The 21,671-nt window shown below is 44.8% G+C and overlaps 1 protein-coding gene across 8 annotated transcripts in view; it reads right to left on the bottom strand.

Annotated features, from left to right (window-relative positions):
* TMEM229B (transmembrane protein 229B) overlaps nt 1–20,509 on the bottom strand; it is a 60,697-nt gene extending 40,188 nt beyond the window's left edge. For 3 of the 8 annotated variants that reach the window (XR_006415288.1, XR_006415289.1, XM_044435921.1), the window contains exon 1: nt 10,372–10,393. Coding sequence is in view for 1 of the 8 variants with exons in the window: in XM_044435929.1 (XP_044291864.1) it covers nt 3,287–3,289 (3 nt within the window). In the remaining 7 variants the exon portion in view is untranslated. Of the gene's footprint in view, nt 1–2,635; nt 2,680–3,286; nt 3,692–10,371; nt 10,394–20,390 lie in introns of those variants that run through there. The other 5 variants (XM_044435923.1, XM_044435924.1, XM_044435929.1 and 2 more) reach the window with 3 other exon arrangements.
* Between the last annotated feature and the right edge of the window lie 1,162 nt (nt 20,510–21,671).

Raw genomic sequence — 21,671 nt, 5'->3', positions numbered from 1 at the left:
TAAATACTTTTCTGGGGGTATAAGGGGATAAGCAATTTTAAAATCCAGTAAAATATACTTAGCATTTATATGGCACTCGAGTGTTCAGAATGTTGCATATCCATTAACACACTAATGCATATAGCAACTCTGTAAAGCAGGCCAACATTATATGAAAAGTGGGCTTCGCAGAATAGGGAGCCTTAGATAATAAGGCAAGATCTGAACTGGTAACTACCTGGATCACAGCCTGTTAGGCTAGACCTTTTATTACACTAGTTCTGTAACCTTTGGCCATTAATACATCCTGTCAAAAGGTTCTGGGCACTTAACTGACAAGGAAATGATCTTTCTTTGCTTCTTGCACTGAGGGCCAAACATAAATCTATTAATTTTGCAATTGCTTCCCTCTTATTCCTAAGCAGATAAATAGAAGTGCCAAAGGTAAGTAGAATGCATGTTTAGAGGTTTTGAACTATGCCCCCCCCGCCCCGGTTTCCATTGCTATAGGAACCAATTAGTATGAATTACAACATGAGAGAATTGATTCCAAGCTGCCTTTTTATTCATCAATTTCTTCTGCTCAAAAAGCTAAAAATAAAAAGGCATAAAAATAAAAATACACCTGGCATGAATTCAAATTTCCTGGAAATCTATATCATAGACATGTTTGTATCTCATATATGCAAGGTTTGAAGCATACTTGATAGCAGTATTAGAACATATCATCGTGTAGTAAGAGTATGACTGCTATACCTCATCATCAACAAATATGAAATCAAGCACAAATACAGCCACCCATGAATTGCAGCAGGAGGCTCCCAGAGTCAAAAACAAGAAAGCCTCAACAGAACATTGCCATAGAAACCATTTTGACACTCCCTCCGATCCTGTTTGGTTGCCAAGAGGAGTGAACCCTTGCCATGAGGTTCTCCCCAGCTGAAACCTACATTTCAAGATCCTGAACTAGAGGCTGACTGCCCTTGTAGCCCAATCATCTGAGGATTCTGTTTGGACACATGTAAAGTTTGGGCACGGTGAGTCTGTGGAGTTTCTAGGAGGGCTTAAGCGAATGGAGCCTGTTCCATCAGTCAGCTTCTGTCAAATGCCTTCCTTATTCATACGGTTCATGTGACAACTGAGGTGTCATGGCCATAGCCTTGGAGTTAAGCCCATCCATGTGAGGAGCTGCTTACATGAGAGAACCCCTTTGTGATCTCCCATGTTATGTGCCATCAGGTCATTTCCAGCTTATGGTGACCCTAGCAAGGAGTGCCCTCCGAAATGTCTTGTCCTTCACAGGCCTGTTCAGCTCTTGGACAGTCAAAGCTGTGATGTCCTTTACAGAATCAATCCTCAGATCAATCAATCAATCCCCTTTAGGGGTCTGTAATCAATGAGTAGACATCAGGGGAAGGAGCAGTGTGTGTGTGGGGGGGGGGGGTCCCTGTTTGGCTTTTTCCCTTTCATGTTTGTTTCCTGTTTTTAGGAGGCTGGTGAGCCAGCAGTACTCAGCCTGGAGCTGTGAACCAACGTTGCTACAGCATTTTCATTTCCCTGAATGCTAGAAAAAGGACAGAAACTCTTGATCCTTCTCACCAAATTGGTGAGCAATCATGCTGCTATTATTATAAATATTTTTAATTCTTTTACAGAGAAGAACTTAGGCTCTTGCAGAGCAATATTATGCAGAACTCCTCAGGAGTGGCCATTACCAAGTAACTGTGCATCCTTCTACTCTTACTCTAAGACTGCATTTATAGCCCATCTTTTCCCTTGTGCAATGAACCCAAGTGGCACTCCTCCAATCCATTTTATCCTCACAGCAACACTGTGGGTTAGCTTAGGTTGAGTGTCAGTTACTACTCAAACTCGCTCAGCGAGCTTCATGGATCCCCAGGCAATATTCTAACCGCCAAACCACACCGGCTCTCAACTTCAGTATCGTTTAGACTTTATACAGTGCAGCCTGAACCTCTTACTAGGAGCCAGTGAATTCAGTACAGTTCACAGATGCATACTGGGGAATAATAATGGTGGATAGTGACAAGAAACAGGGCCTTCTCAGTTGTGGTTCCTCATCTTTGGATCCCCTTTGCAAGACATTCACAGTTGTCAATAGAATCTTTCTATTCCGTCTGATGCCAGATGAGAACTGTTTCATTTGTCCAGGCCTTTAAGTTGGCATTTTTAAAACACACCGAATTATTCTGGAGTTTTAACTGCTGTGGTGTTTGGTTGTTCTTTTATGATCTTTTATGACCTGTATCTTATAGCTTATACTTGGGCCGCTCTGAGAGACAAATGCATAAATACATACATGCATGCATGCATGGCCTTCAGTCCCCCCTTCTTTTATAACACTTAAATCCAGACCTCATGAATCTCACCCTTTGATCACTTTATGGAATATCCATTTGTCCATCATACATCACAACAGAAGTGAGACATACATTTCTATTTCTCCTTCCTCACCCCATGCCCCTATATTCCCTCAACCCCCTTTTCTAGAAGACAGAAGAAGGGACTTCCAAAGGTATCAGCTTTGGAAAGGAGACAGAACCCACCTTTAGATGGAATGAGCAATGGCCCATTGTTCAGAAATCTGACTCACACTGGGATTAAACACCTTTAAATAACAAGGCAGTGAACTCACCTCTGCAGCTTGGCAAGCCAGGATGAAACCTGTTGGATCAATGGCTGTTCAAAAAGGCAATTGTCAAAGAGGCTCTTGAATCTAAGGGCAAAAGTCTTTTATCATCCCATCAGTGAAAGCAGGGAAGATAAAGGGCTGTACTGCAAATCAATACAAGAGAGTGAGCAAACGAAGAGGAGGATGTTCTGCAGGTGCTAGATAGCCTGCAAGAGCAAAGTTCTGTTGACTTGCTACTCAGACTTTCTCCTCCCATTCGGACAGGCCTGCCAATGCACCTCACTCTTGACCTAGAGAGACCTCTGCACAGACAGGGAGAGAAATTCCCTCTCTGAAACCCTAAGCTGCCAGCGATGATATGGCCAACTGCCCGGCTAGTAAGTGACTCCTCACAATTAATTCACTTCACTGAGCAGCTCTTTAAGCAGCTTTGCTTCTCAGGATGGTGGTTCAGGTTGAGTCAAAGCATTACCTCTTTTTAGCAAGGTTTTGGCAAAGTCAGCCCCTGCCATGCTTTTGAGGGTTCCCCCCCCCAAAAAAAAGCAGTTTGGCACATGTTTAATGCTGGTTCTAATGAAGTGCTGGGGCACTGCCTTCCTCAGCCCACCAGTTTTCCTGGGGAAGCTCGCCAAACCACCTTGTTGCATCACTCACCATGAGAAGGAGGAAGTTCTAGGGGCTGCCCTCACTACAGAACTTCCCCGGACCACCGCGGTTTCACTGAAGTGTTAAGGAGGGGTCCAGCCTGCAGCTCAGCAAGCCAGCACCACAGCAATGTCATCTTCTGAAGCAGAGACAACCATCCGGATCTGTCAGGTTTCAGCCCCGCCACTCTGGCAGTGTATCCGTCTGCATCTCGGCAGCCAGAGTGCCAAGGCAGCCGAAATGGATGGAACCCACAGGAGGCATTTGCGACATGAATTATGCATGCCTCATTCAGCGGCCGATACAGCTGTGCTCTTCCAGGCCTGCACGGTGCTCCACTTCGTCTGGACAGTAATGGGAGACATGGAGCTTTCCCAGGACAGCTCTGGGGCACAAGTGATAAGCGGCACTCGCACCACACATCCCAACAGCAGGCAGTCCTTGGGCGGGCCAAGAGAACCCTCCCTCGTATCTGTCTTTCCCACACTGCATGGCTTTCTGCCTGTGGCTCCGTTGCCCAGCAGCAAAACCACACCAAAGCACTGTGGGAGCCGGGGAGGGGGGCACTGCAAATGGTGGTACTATAGTGCACATCAGTGACAGAACCTTATACTTGGATCGTGGCTGTGGCACTCCTGCTGAAAAGGCTGACTGGCACTGCCTTTGGAGAAACACCCAAGCCCCTTCCTTGCAACATCCTGAAGTCAAGGAAGGCAGCATTAGCAGGCCTCTGAGTATCAATGGGAGATGGCAACAGAGTGGGCGATGGTTTATGTGAGATCCAACAACCCCCTCAGTCTGCAGGGCAGTCCAGAGCTGCGCTGCAGAGATGGAAACTTGGTTAAGGTGCTTGCTTTTATTTCCGTTTTTTGGGGTGAAAGTGCTTTAAACATTAGCTATGGGTACAAAGTTAATTGGAGGAAAGTAGAAGTGTTGCTGTGCTTTGAACAACTGTCTAACAGCAGAACTTCAGAAACAAAGAGTCAGAATCTTCTAGGAAGCAGCTATCAAAAATAAACGCTGCTGGGGAAATGAGATTGTAGGAGAAGAGATGATGAACTGGCACAACTTTTTATATCCTGCAGAGGAGTTTGGTCTGCACCATTCTATTGTGCAGGTCCCTAGGAATAAGAGCTGCAGATAATGTCAGTATCTTTCACTAAATGAACAAATCACATATTTCAATGTTTAATGTATTTCAGATTTTATCCCAAGAAGAGGAGCAGGTAACACTGTATTAACTCAGGAAGCCAATACTATAACATATACAAATAATTACATGAGAAACATGCATGTCAAATTTCATTGTGATAGCTTAAGTGAGATTTTACATTACAGCATATTTTATATCTTTCATGATTGTCCTAAAAATGGATTTCAGGGTTAGGCTAGACTTGAAGAAAAACATTCACTTCACTGCTGAACCTTAACACCAACAGTTATTCCAACATTTCAGCCTTGAAAGCAGATGTTTCCCCTAAATATATATTGCATTTTCTTCCTCAACCTTCAGAAAGAGGTGCAGCGGTTGATTTGGTATTATAACATGAAGTCTAGAATTGTGTTCTGAACATGTGCACCATCTCCATTCAATGGAGATACTGCACTGCAAGCAAACAAATAAACAGAATGCTTTACAAATAGCTTCAAGAATCCAGCCAAAAAACCTTCTAGGACACACACCAAAACACAGAGGCCCTGCTGAGTCATGTCATTGGTCCATCTAGCTCAGAACCATCTATACCTACAGTGGGAAACTGGTGGTGGATGGTTGCACTGGGTTGCAGTCTAACTGAATGCAATTCCTGTGGTTTCCTAGAGAAAGAACAAGATTGGGCAGCATAGGAATGGCATTGTGTGATCCTGCAAACTTCACCCACTTTTGACTCTGGCTGTGCCCACCAGTGGCTCTGGTTCCCAATAAACTTTTTCCATGGGTCTATGGTCCTTTATGTGAATAAGAACCCCCATCCCTTGTCTACACTAGCTGGCACCAGGCACTCTGGTTCCAGACTTAAGTCTTTCCCAGCACTACCAGGAGATCAATCTGGAACCTTCTCATGCAAAGGGTTTGTTCTGCCACTGAGCTAGTCATCTGCAGAGTTGTTTTTCTTTTCCTCTACCAGAAGATAGTTCCAGGATTATATCAGTAAATCAAAACATGCTTGTAGGAGGAAGTTACCATGGCTAGAAGTGGTAGAAATCATAAATTCTCTTCTATATGCCTATCACAACTCTTTCTGATATTCAGCTCTGGCATAACAAGCACCCCTCCACATGCCTCAACTATGTTCCATCCTTTGGAGATTCATAGCAGCAGAAAGAAGAGTACACAGGAGTTGGTACCATGATAGCAAGAGCCCAGGGTGGAAAACTGCAAAAAGCAGCAGAAGAGATTCTATAAAGGTTCAAATCAATGAGGATGCATATCATTGAAGCCTTTGAAGAAAAAGCAACAGAATATATCAAGTGTAAAAAACTTGGGGTGGAAATAGCCCCAAGCTATTTCCTGTGAAGCTCACATCCAAAGGGTTTGGGCATGTGGCTTATTTGCTGGTTCTTAAGAGCAGCAAGAGGTGGTGTTGGGAACAGACAGACTAATCCTTCCTAGTCACTCAGCCACCACCAGTCATAGTGATGTATCACTATGAGCAATCCCATGGCTATCACAGCATCCTTATGTTTTGCAAAGAATGCAGAGCAATTTGTACTGTTCATTGCCAGGAAACCCTTCCTTGCACATGAAGCCATCCATCCCCTGTAGTTCTAATGGTCCCCAAGTTCCCATAGATTTCCATCTTACAGGGCCATGGTCCATATACAGGGCCATGTGAGGTATACCACTATACCTCACATTGCTGAGCTGGAGTTGTGCAGCCAAATCGACAACTGTGGCTTTACAGCAATTGGAGAAGGTACTGCACTTTTTCTGGGCATCTGCCACATCTCATAGGAACAGGCCAAGAAGAAGAAAAGGCCAATCATGCTAAATGTACTGGCCTCTGAAATGAAAGCATTCATTAACACACAGTATCTTGCGGTTTCTAAGTCTTGCTGAGATTTTCCCCCGTTTTGAACTTTGTTCTATCTTTATCTGCAAAGCAAATGGAGCAGGTCGCAGAAATATACTTTATACTAAGATGGAGGCTTGGATTCAGTTTGTGAACTCTTTTTCAAAAACAAATTTTCTTAAAAAAGCTTATTTCAAATCAGGACCGCATCCTTTGTATTTTAACAGGATTAGTGGAATTGACACTACTACATAATTACAAGGTATTTATACACCTTTCTTTAGAATATCTCACTCTCTTTGGAAAAAAGAAATAAGTTAACATTAGGACAGTGCAATGTGTATTTATCTACCCTAACTCTTCTCGCCTTTTTATATTGATTATAATCAGACTTCATTACATCACAATGACAAGAATAGAAAGCCCAATGTAAAACGAGCTAAAGTAAGAGAAATCCAGCAGCCACAACACAACCTCACACCAAAGCCAACACAATATGTCCAGCTAACCTAAACACATGTTGGCATTCATCTACAAGAAGGCATGATGTGCCCAAATGTTCACTGGGGGCTTTTTCACTTTCTGGATGCCACCATCCAAACTCTGCCACCTCCTGTGCCTGCTTGCTGCAGCTCTTGCGTAGCCTAAAGCTTCAGAAATGGAACAAAAGTTCTTAGGAATGCCTAAGCAGGAATGCTTATGGTGATTGTGCAAGCACTCTGGTCTCACACCACATAGAGCCTGCAAGAACACGCACAACCAGCAGCCTTTGAACTGAGCTCGTAAACAAAATGGTGATGCTAGAAGGAACCAGCAGAATATCAGACCCGCTAGCAGCCGACACAGTCTGAGAGCAACCACATTCTATTCCAGCTGGTGTTTCTGGATTGCCTGCAGAGAACATTACTTACAGTACTCCCCTCCAGAGGTAGGTATTTGCAACTGTCCTCCTTAAAATAAATGAGAGCAGAGCCCCAGGTTTTTTTTCTCTCAGACCTACCTGCCCTCATTTGGTTTTCTGGGGAGAAAACCCCAAATCTGCAAAGAAGCAGTTTTGCAAGCAAACATGAATGCCACTTATTTTTCAGCACCTTCGCTTAACTGCCAGGTTTGCTTCCTCTGTGTTATAATCTAAAATAACAAAAATGTGTGCTTTTTGAAGTCCCTGTTGGCCTTAAAATGGAAGTGTGGAACTGCTGCTTGCCCCACAGTAGCCCTGAGGAAGAACAGGCAGGCAGCGTAGCTAATGAAGTGGAGGTATGTGCCAACTGGAAATGAATCAGGACTTGATCCTGCCTTGCCAGAGTATCTAAATGAAATGACATCAGAGCAAACTGCTGAGCAGCTTAGGGACTTGGGCAAAATGAATGCTGGAAGGTACAGCGCCTCTACAAAATGAAATTCAGTGGGTGTGGGATCTATCTCAGAACATGTGAGGCTAGAAATGTTCTGGGAGCTCCCATTCTGCTTGCCAGACCTCATTTCTCCCTCCTAAAACTAGAGCACTGTCACAGTGTGATAAAACATGCTGCTCTTGATTTGCCTTACCTTCTGCTGATGGAAATTCTCATCAAACATTTACAGTGATGACCAGAGGACTGAACAGCTCCTGATAAGCAAAGTTTGACCTTTTCACACCTGATTCTTCTCTATGAAAACAAATATCTAATCTTCAGTTCAGGTCACTTGAAAAATGTGCTTAATCTATAAACCACCCCAGGGAAAGTACTAGGTAAACAGAAGGACATGGGACTTCTGTATGAATCCTAAACCATGACATGTATATATGGAAGAGCACAGCTGATATCAGTTTCCTTCACCTGGTGTCCTCCAGAGATTTTGGACTACAACTTCTATTGGCCTCAGCTGGAATAGCCAATGAACAGGAGTGATGGGAGTTGTTGGACACCAGGTTGGGAAAGGGCTGGAGTGGACCACATGCTTTGTATGCAAAAGGTCCAAGGTTCTATTACCAGCAACTGAAACCCTAAAGAGTTGCTGCCAGTCAGTGTAAGGCAAGTATTAGCTATTCTGGCTGGGGATGCTAGTAGTTGTAGTCCAATCCAACATACCTGCAAGCCACCAGGGTGGGGAAGGCTAGTGTAGATCATATTACATGAGATGAACTACTGGACTGAATTGATATATTCAAAGATGGGATATAAATATAATAAACAAACAGGGAAACATTTTCCTAGATTCCTAATATAGATCTAGCTTTTTCTAAAGAAAATAGCTTGTTTTGTATTGCTAAATATTATTTTCCTTCCCCATTTTACAGATGGTTAAAATGATAATTTATATTTCACATTTGGTTCATCTGTTTCTCTTTTAGTCTAGCAGTAACATGTTGGGGTTAATTTTGGGTTCCTAGCGTAGACTGTATAAAAATTTTTTTTTAAAGTGAGCTTTGTACATATTGCTACATCTGGGTTCCTCGTACAGGTCTGATTAACAGTATTGGAATTTATGATCAGAGTGCTTTTGCAAATGTCCTAAATGAACAACAGTGGGCATTGGTCTCCACTGAATATGAAGAAAATGAAAGGGCCTGTGCTCCTAAAAGCTCACCCACACCAGCTCTATCAGGGTTTAGCGTAGAAAACATAATTCATCAGTAAAACTCCCTTTGATCCAATAGGGATTGAGGTCAGGACACAGTTGCTTAGCAATTTAGCAGATTAACATTTCCCAGCTGTTACATACTCAACTGAAGGCAGTGGGCTGTTTACTGGGGCACTTCCATTCTATTCCTGGTTCCTCTACTCTTCTACTGTTTATTTTGACATGGGTAATTAGGCTGCAATCTTGTACACACTTACCTGGGAGTAAGTCCTATTTAACTCCTTAAACTTACCTCTGAGTACGTAAGATTACACTTTACCTTTATTTTACTAGCCAATTCACCTATAAATTGGGCATACAGGTTTAATATTACACATGCACACTTAAAATTAGCACTCAGCTGTAGTTATGCATTTGTTTTAGGCAGTTTTAGTCACCACTTTTCAGGCTGACCCTACAGAGAATGTAAATACAAATATATACCAGAATTTAGTTGTCTGTAAGAAAATGTGCAGCAGTTTATTTTATACTCTCAGGATTTCTCTTCATTGATTAAAAATATAATGTATTTGTTTCCTCATAACATTATCTTGCTTGCCTAAATAAAAAATTAGCAATCTGATATCCCATTTAGTTCAGTTATAATGAAAAGCCTTTTACTTCAGCTATCAGTGAAGGAACAAACATAAAAAAGAATAGTCCTTTCCAGAGGTACTTCAGCCTAGGCAAGAGTTTGCTCAGGATGTGCTGAAGTTGGGAGGTCTGGTTCATTTGAGTTTAATGGTCTTCTCACTCACTACTGTCCTAATGATGGGTTTTAGTTGAGTTTTTTCCTGGCAGACTTCCCTCTCTAACTTAGACTGAAGTCTGTGCATTTCTGTTAAATATGCACAAATCATGCTACTTGCGCAATTTGCACACATTTATACAATTTGCAGAAAACATGTTATTTGGTTCACTTTGCACAAATCAGCTCCTGAAAAACACATCGTTCTCACATAATTTGTCCAAATCGATTGACTTTACACAAATTTCCTTCAGTCTTTTTAACGTGCAAATCACAGCCTGCTTTAGAGAAGGAAATCTGTGAACTAGTTCAACTTGCACCAGAGCTAGTTGGGCACCAGCACAGGGCTTGCAAACCGGAATGGGGGAGAATCATGAAAATTTGTTGAATGTTCACCACTCCCGATCTGTTTCCTCATACATCCCTAATAATAACTGACTGAAAAACCAGTAGCCTTGTTCAGATGCAATGGAACTGAACATGGGCTTGTCTTGAGCACAAGTACTGCTCATTTTCCAAACCTCCTCTAATGTGGCTGCAAGGAGACTGGAACCAAGCCTTCTGTTTTCAACTAAACACTGTCTGTCATTATGTCTGACCTGGGAACTGTGGTTTGAATCTGATCAAGCCAGGATTACAAACTATAGTTTGAACTTGCCTTTTTGGAAATAACACAGTTAAGACTGACAGCAGTTTGCCCCAGTTCAGACATAAGGATAAAGCATGCTTACCTTAAAATAGAAACAGATGTTCCTTGCCACTGCACTGAAGGTGACATTGGTGGGGCGGGAAGCATGCAAATCAGAAGCTTATCCAGAGTAAAGCTTTGTTCTCTGGAAGTACATCTCCAGTACAAAAGGAATTTACAGCAGACACTCCATACTTGCTGAAGACTCTGACTTGAAATAGAACAAGCAGTACAGAGGGTCAAATTCTAGTTCAAGGCCCATCACTTAATTCTAAACTGAGTACCAATTCTTGTGCCTTATGCAACATAGAGAAAATAACACATGATAGTGAAGGCGCTTAGTGGATGAGAGCCTCTTTATTCTCTAATCCATCTTTTATTTAGCACTTGAAGACATGATTGCATAGGAAGAGGATTTATTTGGAAGGGTTGTTCCAAACTGCTCCACTAGATGAATTAATTCTGTGGTGGCAGTCAAAGCACAAGATGGCATGGTTGCTTTCTTCCTCCCCTGCTAACAAAAGTCCATCCTGATCCTCACACAAGAGAACTTTCAAAGCAACTTTAGACTAAAGCTGTTATGTACAAGCCCTCAAATTGACAGATTTATACAGCATGTCAGGTCACCTTGCAAATAACCCAGGGTGGGTGGGTGGTTTGCAGAACAGCCCCATGGTGTGCCTGACAGGTGTTGGGGCTTGCCAGGCTTGTTCTCGGCTTTTCCCACTCTAAGTTCACCTGTTGCTCTGGCATGTATCCCAGGCACCTTTGGAGCAGAACCTATCATGTCTCCCTGTCCTGGTTCACTCACTTCATGAACTGCTGCAGCTCCCCCCACCCCAGGCTTTTATTTTATTTTCCAGAGTCTGCAAAGTGTGCAAATGGTTTTGTAATTTTTTAACTCCAATTGAATATTAGTCTTTTGCAACTTGGTCAATTGCCTTATGTGTTTCAACTGTCAGTGGGGTAGAGCAGGACAATCTGCATACTGTAAGAGAAAAAACAGTAAGAGAACAGGCAGTCAAAGTGTCACAATTCAGGAGAGCCAAAAGGGGTGGGGAAGGTGAATGAAGTAGGTATGCTCAAAGAGGTGGGAACAATTTCTTCCCCTTGGCAATATGATCTTCCCTCTTTTAAGTGTTGAACTGGCACTTCTCAATGTTCACCTTTTCCACACTACCCCATCATCATCATCATGAGGCATTTATATCTTATATTTTTATCTTTTGCAAGGAACCCAAGACAGCTTACATAGCCCTTCATCCCATTTTATCCAGCCAACAACTCCATTGGGTGAGTTAGACTACCCAAAATCGCCCAGTGTGTTTCATGGTCAAGCGGGACTAGAACCTAGTCCTTGACCTTCTAGGTCCCCAGCTGGATGCTCTGACCACCACACCACATTGGCTCCCCAAGTCTCCAACTAGACAAGACAGGGAATACTAGCTTCCGTGCTTTTCATTTCTCCTTCTTAGAGCAGTTATTGCTCTTCAGAGAATAGAAAATTAAGTCACCCTGTGAAGAACATGCTGGGTTCAGAAAACAAGACAGCCTACTATGGTCAGCTGCCCACAGGGGTAGTCATATCATGTGAACCCAGTGAAAAATAGCATATAGCTGCCAAGTCAGATGTCCCCCAATCTGTGCTTGGTCTGTGCTTTTTGATCCACATTGGTAGTCATGTAATTGACAAAGAATGTGACACAAACCACAATATGCCATAATCATTTGCAATTTGCAAATACAGTAGTATCCTTTACGCATGAGCCAAAGCATCATGAGATGTTAGCACTGAGTTTTTAAGTTACCAATAGGTGGAAAGTAATATGCCCCTTCTAAGGAAGAGCTTGGAGAATTCAATGAACTGCGTTAATATGGTGAACATTTATTTATTTATTTATTTATTTATTAAAACATTTCTATGCCACCCCATTCGCCGAAGCCTCGAGGCGGCTCACAACATTAGGTTGTTTTAGATTAATAAATCTTAGATGAATAAATAGATTTATTCTTTTCCCATAAGCAGCTACTTTTGAACTGTGGCAGCAGCAGATTTCTACTAGGATCTAAGGATCTTTGGGAATCCTGTGTCATCATTTTTATATTGGGGCTACAGAACTGTCAAGAAGAAAACTGCTAGTCTCAGGAGGAGCAACAGATGCATGCTTGAAATTTGCAGGCTGAATTATGGAAGAGCTTGCACCATGTTGTATAAAACTGGGAGAAATATAAGGGGAGCATCTGGCATCAGAACAAACCTGAAAGAACAAGGACAACCCAACCACTACATTTAACCAGGAGTGGGTATGTAATATTTGATGGAATTTCACTGCTAAACAAAACAAGTTCATCCCTGTTTTAGATACCAAGCTACAAAGTTAAGAGACACTTCAGTGTGGCAATGCATAAATGGAAAGTACTCCCATATAAGGAATTATGTTTAACCCCTGGATTAGATTACAGTAACACAGGCTTCCCCAGTCTGGTGCCTCCAGATGTGTTAGACTACAACACCCATAATTCCCAGCCAGTGGGAACAGCGGCAGCTGTCAATTTATTTCCAAGGACAATTCAAATAATCGATTCTTATTGCTGAAGTCCACATGCCTTCATTCTTGGATCTCTGTTGGCCACTTATTGCTGCCCAAGTATTAAGAGCACTTGAAGGTCCTTCTGTGGGTGCTCTGCTTTCTGAAGTGGGCACTGACAACTGATAGGCCTTATCAGTTATGCAACATGCTCTCCCTGCAGAACCTGGAGTTAGGCTGCTGTTACACCCAGTAAACCTTATCAATTGCACCACCCTCTCTTTGAAAATTCACTGTGGAAGCTTATTAGTACGTCCTAATGCGTTTCAGCACTAAGCAGCAGCCTTGTTATTTTCAAGTAAGTCTTTCTAAAATAGAATCAAACCTGTTTGATTTTATTTTCCAGCAGTGTCATTAAAAATGCTGCTGTTCTACATACTACATACTCATTTTCTATTTTACTGTACTGATTGGTAATTTACTGTACTGATTGGTAATTGGACATAGGATATGAATTTTAAAAACAAACGAGTAACTAGATAAATAAAAAACCAGAGCATATTGAATCACACAGATGTACACATGCATTTAGCTGTGCTGCATTACAATCTGTGCATGAGATTTGAAGCCCACTATTTCCCTATGCGAACTCCACATTTCTCTGGACACTGAGGGAGGGCAGCAACCTCTTTCAGCCTGGGAACCAAATTTAATTTCAGAGAAGCTCTTTGGGGCCACATTCCTATAGTGAGCAAAGCTGAAGACTGGGTGGGACCCAGAATACCTCACCATGCAAAAGAGGCCACCATTTTTTAGTTTATAGCTTTTATCATTAGTGACTGAACATCAAGAGAGGCATTTCAACCTTTCAGAAAGGGGGAGAGGGCAGGACTACACGAAAGTCAGGAAACTACCTGGGGACTGGGGGAAAGGGGATGGAAGCCAAGGGAGGGAGACAGCAGTTTGGGAAAGTCCAGAGGACCAGATTGGGGCCCCAGAAGGACTGGGTTTGGCCATTGGGCATGCGGGTCCCCACTCCTAGATCCCTTCAATTTTAGCTTTCAGTTTTGTTTAAGGAGTAAAGAATGTGTCCCTAGTGTGTGACTTGCAGCCCAAGATGGTTAGACAGAATGTGACGTGACCCTCTTGATTGTCCTTGACCTTCCACCAGCTTCTCCCATTATCAATTATGGAATCTTTTCAGGGTGCTGAAGATGCATTTTGGAGGTACCATATTCAGGTTGCTCCATTCATTCCTTAAGAACAAATCCAAGAAAGTGAGACCGGAGGTAGAAGGGGTATCTAATACTCTAAACCACGGCTTCAACTTTTGGGTACTTCATTCCACTTGCCCTCCATATCTTTCAAAATTGTGAGACTCCACCTGCATTCTAAAGTGGTACCCCCAATTTGTTTAACCCACCATCTACTGCCAGCTGGAGACCATATTTGGAAAAAGAACATGATTTTTCTCTCCAGATGTTATTCAGAAATTTCACTTTCTGTGCTCCTGCAATAAACAATGCTGGTGAGACAACAGTTATTTGTTAATAAAATAGGTCAACTTTTTATCCTAGATTTAACCTAGAATCTTATTACTATAATCTGCCCTAATTCATGCCATTTGGGGGAAGGAAAATTGTCAGACTGCCAAGTTATCAGCTGAATACTTTTCACTAGCTCAATCCAGCCAATTTGATCACAGAGACCATCTCTCTGGGGTTTCCTTTTATTTTCAGGGGCAGGCATCTATCAAGCCCCAGATCCCTGGTCAGTCCCTGGAGCCTTCTGGCTTCCTTCCTGCAGCTTCATGTTCACCTGCCCTGTCCTGGCAGGCAGGCAGTGACTACTAAGTGAAAAGATGGAGCAACGTTCTTCCATTGCCATGTAGCTCCCTTCTGGGCACTCTTAGAACTTGTATCCAGAGGGACTGAGCAGTGGAGATTGGCTGGACAATGAAGATGACTTACCCAGATCCTGAAGCCCACTGTGATTATTTCTTCTAAGTGCTCAAGGTTCTAATTTCTGTTCAGCTGCAAAGCTTCCTGGCTGATTATGCACCAGCTCTTTAGTCTAGGCTTAACAGGGTTGAATAGGGGATCCAGCTGTGGATCATGTCAGTACTGCTTCATGTGGGCAGGAAGAGAAGGGTATATGCAGTCTCCCTATTTTTAAACCATAGTAGGAGAGAAGAAGAGTATTACACCTGCACCTTTTCAAGGGACAGATAACAGGAATATGATTGAAATGAATTAGTTGAAATTTTTACACTTTCTTTCATGCACTATCCTTGATTTTTTTTTTAAAAAGTATCTATTTATTTATACTCTGGTTTTTTTTCCCTTTCAGAGAACTCAAGACAACTTACATAATTCTCCTCCTGCTCTCAATTTTATCCCCACCACAACAACCCTGTGAGGTAGGTTGGGCTGAGGGTCTTTGACAGGCCCAAAGTCACCCACTTGGCTCCATGGCTAAGCAGGGATTAGAATCCAGATCACCTGAGTCCCAGTCCCACTCTCTTAACCAATATATCACACCACTCTTTAATGATACAAGAAAAGAAGTCTTCCTACAGAATATTTAATTATCCTTTATTCTTTTTCTTCATTTCTGTGAGAGCCACTTAACAACAAGTAACAACATAAAAATCATGTTTGGCTAGAAATTTGTGTATAGCAACTGTGAAATCAAAATGTAAAGGACTCATGTTAATTACTTTCTAAAAGCACTCCAGCCACCTTGAGTACTACGGAAGTGCCAACTAATAGAAATAGTTCCCTTTGTCAAGTTGCAAGTTCCATGGCAGATTATCACTCAAATACCGTATTCCCAAGAGCTGGTTTCTTTTCATGGAGGGTACATTCCCATTCCACTCCCATCATTTTTTTCAAAGGGAAAATGAAGGTTTGTTTTTTAATCAATTAAGCATGGTTCAAAACTGCCCGCTGCTAATGGCCCCAAAATTACAGTGGGAAGTCTGTGTGATTGCAGATCTTTGTTCCTCCAGTATTTATTTGCTTTGCTTATTTTCTATGGCTATTTCTATAATGCCTTTCAACAACGTTCTGAGGGCAGTTACCATTTTTGTTACTTACTTTGTAACCCTTCCACATATTTCTTGACAACCTACCAAAAACAGAAAAGAAATCCTTACCTTTCCCTCTCTAAATAACATTTATCACACATTTCCAGAACCCAATTCACAAGTTCTGCAAGTGAAGTGGGGAGGGGGGGAGATCCTACCTCTAAGACTCTGAGCCTGCTAACCCAGTTGCATTAAAATACATGGACTTTACTTCTGAGGAAGCACTCTTAGATTTGGGCTGTGTTATTCCTCACTTCCCATTCAAGAATGCACCCATGAAGTCACAACCCAGTGTTTTAAATCATGAAACGGAGCTGATTTATGGGGTGCTCCAGCCAACACTATACTGAAAACATGCTTAAATATCTTCCATTGAAATTGAACGTGCTTAACTTTGCTTGGATGCTGGTGCATGCAACGCCTTCAATTATTACATGATGATAATGATTACACTGCATTTATAGCCTACCTTTTTTCATCTAGCAAGGCACCCAGGGTATCTCACATAATTCTCCTCTACTCCATTTTTATCCTCACAGTATCAACCCTGGGAGGTAGATTAGCCAGAGTGTCTGTGACTGGCCCAAGTCACTCAGTGAGCTTCATGGCTAAGTGGGGATTAGAACCAAGATCTCCCAGGTTCTCAGTCCAATACTACTCTGACCACCACTCCACGCTGTTGCCACACCAAACTGTACACTGACACAGTCTTAGTTCTATGTACGGACTGTGAACTCACCAGCTTTTCTATTTATTCTTCGCAAAACCCTTCACTCCTACATGGTACATTGAACAGGGCTTGTACGGCAACAGAGTGATCCTAGAGCTTGCTGAACCAGTCAGTCTTAGCTGGTTCTGAAAACCCAGGTGCATCAATGACCATATAGAGAATTAAATATGGTAGCTGTATCACAGGGGTCCTCAAACTTTTTCACCAGGGGGCCAGTTGAAAGCTGCTAGAGCTGGGCACGGGCCAGAAAGGTGGCACCTGGTGGTTTGCATGGGCTGGCGAGGGTGGCACGTGCGGGCACACAGAGGCGCGGGTGGGCACGCAAGGCAAGGCAAGGCGGGGGCGGGCAAGCGCATGGGCGCGCATGCGGTGGGTCCAAATGGGCATGGCGGGCCAGCAAAATGGGCATGGCGGGCTGGATCTGGCCCCTGGGCCGTAGTTTGAGGACCCATGCTGTAGCACTTTAAAATCACCCTAAATCCTCCTTTCAGATGAAGGGAAGAATGATGTAGTTGATCTGGTAAGGAAGCTTCACGGGGTCTAAGGAATAAAGGCTTCTGACAGATTCTCCAACAGCATTTACAAGACTTATTGTCAGTTTGGAACTAGATGTTTTATTATAGCTGTGTTTCATGAGATAAAGATCATTGTTACGCAATTAGTCAAGTATAATCAAGGTTAGGATCAGCATCATAAGAAGCACAAACACAGGGTGGGGAAACACTGTTACTTGGTGATAGGCACAAAATTTAGCATGCTAATAACTTCACTGTTAAAAGGCAAGTGGTTAGACATTATCACACACACACCCAGCCACCACCCCAATAAACCAGTGCATGGCCAATGCTTGCTGGAATCTCAAAAAACTGGAATATAGGGGGTAAAAATAATTTCCTGTAGTCAGGGAATTTGAGCTTCAGTAACTCACAACTCTTCCCACACCCAGCAGAAGTAGAATAAATTATGCAAAACAAGCATTGAACAGTTATTGTGCAAAATTCCAATATTCTTAGTATAGAAGCTGTATCATTTTGGAGCAAATTTATTTATTTGGATAAAGTCCATCACCCCAACTATAATTTCAACCTTTCTGAGGAAATCTTTTCTTATAATCTGACATATGTCAGGCTGATTGTTCACAAGAGCTCAGTGGTTCCACAGCTGTTCAAGTTAGCAAAATCACCTCCATTCAAATGCCAGTCAGGCTCTTGGCCATGTATGGAATTCCCCAGGGCTCCCTTTCCCCCCCAATGGTCACAGGCACTATTTTCAAACATTGGTTATTTCAGTCTACACAATTCAGCAGGTTTCAGAGTAACATGTCTTGATCGCAGAATAGAGAGTACATCTGTTGGCAGGCTGGTCCATATTTAACTATAAATATACCAAAGACATTTACTTTTCCCTTTGAAAGCTACTTAATTGGGGTGTAATCAACCAATATAGCATTCCTCCATCTCATAAAGCTTTAGTCCCTTTTAAATTCTCTTTTAAAAGGGAAAACGTACAACTTAAACACAGAAGCAACTTCACGTGGAAAACTTTCCCCGCTTTTGGTGAAATCGGACGAGGGTGCAAGTGGTGGCAGCCACACACACGTGTTCTCCCCTGGATGACTTCTGTGTGTGGGCCATAACAGATATACAAACCACCACGCCACAGGCCAGACTTTCACGTCTCCGCACATAACCTCAAAGTGCAAATGCTTGCCAATGCAGTCCATTGGCATAGCCAGATTCCACCCACCAGATGCATAATGATCCTCTACAGAAAAATCTAGTCCCGTATCCTGGACATCACGGGAATCCCCCACCCGGCAGCTGCACTTATGCCCTCTTCTCTGTATATGCATTTATGTAGCTAAATACATAAGCTGGGTTGCTTGCCAACAAGGCATTTATTGCACCATAGTCCTGTCTCATATGCAAAATTTCACTGGCGTTTCAAGTGATAACATCTTCCTTTTGCAACCCTCCTTTCCCACCAATTCTTCCATCTTTTTTTTTCTTACAGTGGAAAATGTTTTAACAAAAAGAGGGGGAATAGCTACCAGTGCCTTTGCTTACTGCCAGGTCCCCTCTAACTGACAGCACCCCTAGCTATGTCTATTCATGAGATAATAGGTGCATTCACCATGGCAGGAGAACAGTAACAAATTGAAATAACAACATTAAGGGCACAATCCGATGCAAGTATAACACAAAAAGGATCCTTAAAACCCACACACCACAAAAATGTGCAAGCTTATGAGCTCTTCAGAACTCTTTCAAATAGTACAAAAATGGGACGCAGAAGAAACATAAAAGTCTCAAAATGTGGCCGTGTATGGCTATGAGACACACACAACTGCGCACAACTCATGGCCAAAACATCTGGACTTCTGATTAGGAGCATCCCTCTAAGGATATGTTAAACTGATAGATGCAAAAAAGAAAGACAGAACTACTGGGGCATTTCGAAGAACAGCAAGCCGATTGTGGCATGTGCTTTCATCGGCAGCCAACCAAGCAACTGATCAGATGCCATAAGGAGATGGTTGAATACACACAGGAAGAAGGGTCCATGGGCTGAAGGAATAAATTGGGAAGAGGGCACCAAGGGTTCGGGGGAAGAGACTTTGGCTTAGGGCTGGTCTTACTCGCTGTTTCAGCTCCAGTCTCCTATCCTATCTGAAAAAATAGAGTGCTGCTGGACAGTGGCCTGCCTCCAAGGATCACAGTGAAGATGAACAATGTGGAAGACCTAAAGCACTTCGCGGAGGAGCAGCGCCATAAAACTAGAGAGAGCCGTGGCGAGAGAGGACAGGGGACAAGAGCCCGACCTGACCGCCAAAACCCTAACGAGACCGCTCGCTGGAGAAACAGCGAGGAGCCCCGGCACTTTCCACCGTTGCCCCGCTACACATGAACTACCCACTGAGCCCGCTTGGCACGGGGCGAGTGGCGGAGCGGAGGGGGAGTTAAAAAAGCGTGCCAAGCGCGGGGGCCTTTCTTAGGAGGGCAGTGCTGGCCCAAGAGGCGCGAAAGCCCCTTCCGACGCCAAAGCTGGCCCAAGAGGCGCCGAGGGAAGTGCCTTTGCGACGCGCCTGGAGCCCCCCGTCCCCTGGGAACAGAAGCGCACCCGCCAGCCCGGCTCGGCCTCGGAGCCGAACAGAGCCAGGCCGCCCTGCAGCGACGGGGAGCCCAGGGTGGCGCCCTCCATCCTTCCCAGGTCGACGGGGGCGTGGCGGCTCGGCAGCCCAGCAGAGCCGGGGCTGGCACTCGGCGCCGGCAGAGCGCTCAGGCAGCGGCGAGACCCGGCAGGGGAAGGCGGCGAGGAAGGGCGCGCCGGCCGGCCGGCCGCCTTCCGCCGCCCAGGCAAGCGCCGCCTTCTCGCCGCTCCGCTGCGGGCTGCGCTCGCCCCTCCCCTGCCTGGCTCGGCTCTCTTCCTCCTCCCGCCCGTCCCGCGCGGATCCGCAAGGAACTCCCCGAGCGGGGACTCCACCGGGAAAGCCCGAGCGGCAGCCGAGCTAAGCGCTTCGCGCCTGCGGGTCCCGGCGTCTCCCCGGCCGCCTCGGTGGAGAAGGCAGGCAGGCAGGCAGGCAGGCCTCTGCGGATGCACCTACCCGGGAGGTGCTGCGACGGCCGGGAGGGGCGCGGAGGGAGGCCCCGGCGCAGGTGCCTTTGCGCGGCGACCCGGCTCGGCCTCGCTCAGCGGAAGCGCATCGCCTCGCTCACCTCCAGGAAAGGCTCCGGGCGCCCGCCGCCGCCGCCGCCGCGGCCGGAGATCAAGTGTGCGAGGGATGGGAAAGGACCCATAGCACGGATGCGGTGGTGGCAAACTGCACATGCTCTCTCCGACTGCCGGCCTCCCCCGCTCCCCACGCCGCCCCGCGTCCCTGCACGGCTTAACTCTTTAGCTCCTGCAAGCCAGGCGGGGCAAGGGCGGCCCGGGGAAGGGCCGTGCTCGAGCATCGCGTTCCTTCCTTAAGCCGGGCCGCGGTCCTCCCCCGCGCCCTGCAGCTGACCTCAGTCACCCGTGCTGCTGCTGGAGGGCTGGCAAGCCGCCGCTTGCGAAGCGTTCCTTCGCCTGGGTCCTTGGCCAGCTGCAGTCAGCCCCTTCCTGCTTTGAATCGTGTACCTGGCAGATCTGCATACCTCAACTTTGCTTCCTCCTGCAGCTGCCAAACAAAGGCCTGGAATCCACCCAGCTCCCTGGGACCTCTGGCCAGCCCCGTCTGCCTTGGGACTTCCTCATGCCAAGTTGGAGCCTGATCCTGCAGGCTCCAGATGTGCCACTTCTGGCTTGATGGCAGAGGCAGATGTGGGAAGAGAGACAGGCCCTTCCTTTCCATCATGCTTTGCAGCTGGTGGCACACATGCATCACCTCATGGCGTGCTGGGAGTAAGGGATGGAAATCTGGGAGCTAAAGGAAGGTCCCTGTGCTGTCAAGATTGATCTGGACTTGCACAATCAGGGATGACTGAGGGCCACGTTTAGTTTCCTTGAGGCTGCATTCCACTAGTGGGTGGGCTGAAAGCAAAATCTGCAGAGCCAGAAGCAACAAACAAGTGCCAACATATTGATCTTCCTGTTCTTGCTGCCAGTAACTGAGGCACTGTGACCTTTTAGAATGGGGACAAAGTGTGCAAAGGGTGGGAAACCAACGCTGGACTGGGGCCCCAGGCAGGCCATATTTGGCCTTTGGGCCAGACATTCCAGACCCCTATGCAAAATCATTAGCTTCCCCATAAAATATAGGGAATGGAGGAGGTCTCCTCATGGACTTTGCATTCCTCCCTTCTGCTACAGGCCAGTGTGTGTGTGCACGTGCACACACACAACCTCAGCTCAGTCCCAGCTGAAACAAAAGACACAACTTGGTAGATGATTTGTGCTCTTATGCAGTTTCCATGCATTTCAATGAAGCATATATTCTGGACTTTATTAATTGCATTGTTGCTGAAATTAGAAGATGCTGTGTTGATAGCCATGTGAGGGTTCATTGTGTTGTGACT

The sequence above is a fragment of the Varanus komodoensis genome, unplaced genomic scaffold, assembly GCF_004798865.1.
Source record: "Varanus komodoensis strain SLA01 unplaced genomic scaffold, ASM479886v1 scaffold3, whole genome shotgun sequence".
Taxonomy (NCBI): Eukaryota; Metazoa; Chordata; class Lepidosauria; order Squamata; family Varanidae; genus Varanus; species Varanus komodoensis.
Note: the sequence above shows the minus strand (reverse complement) of the source record. Positions and strands in the feature narration are given on the sequence as shown.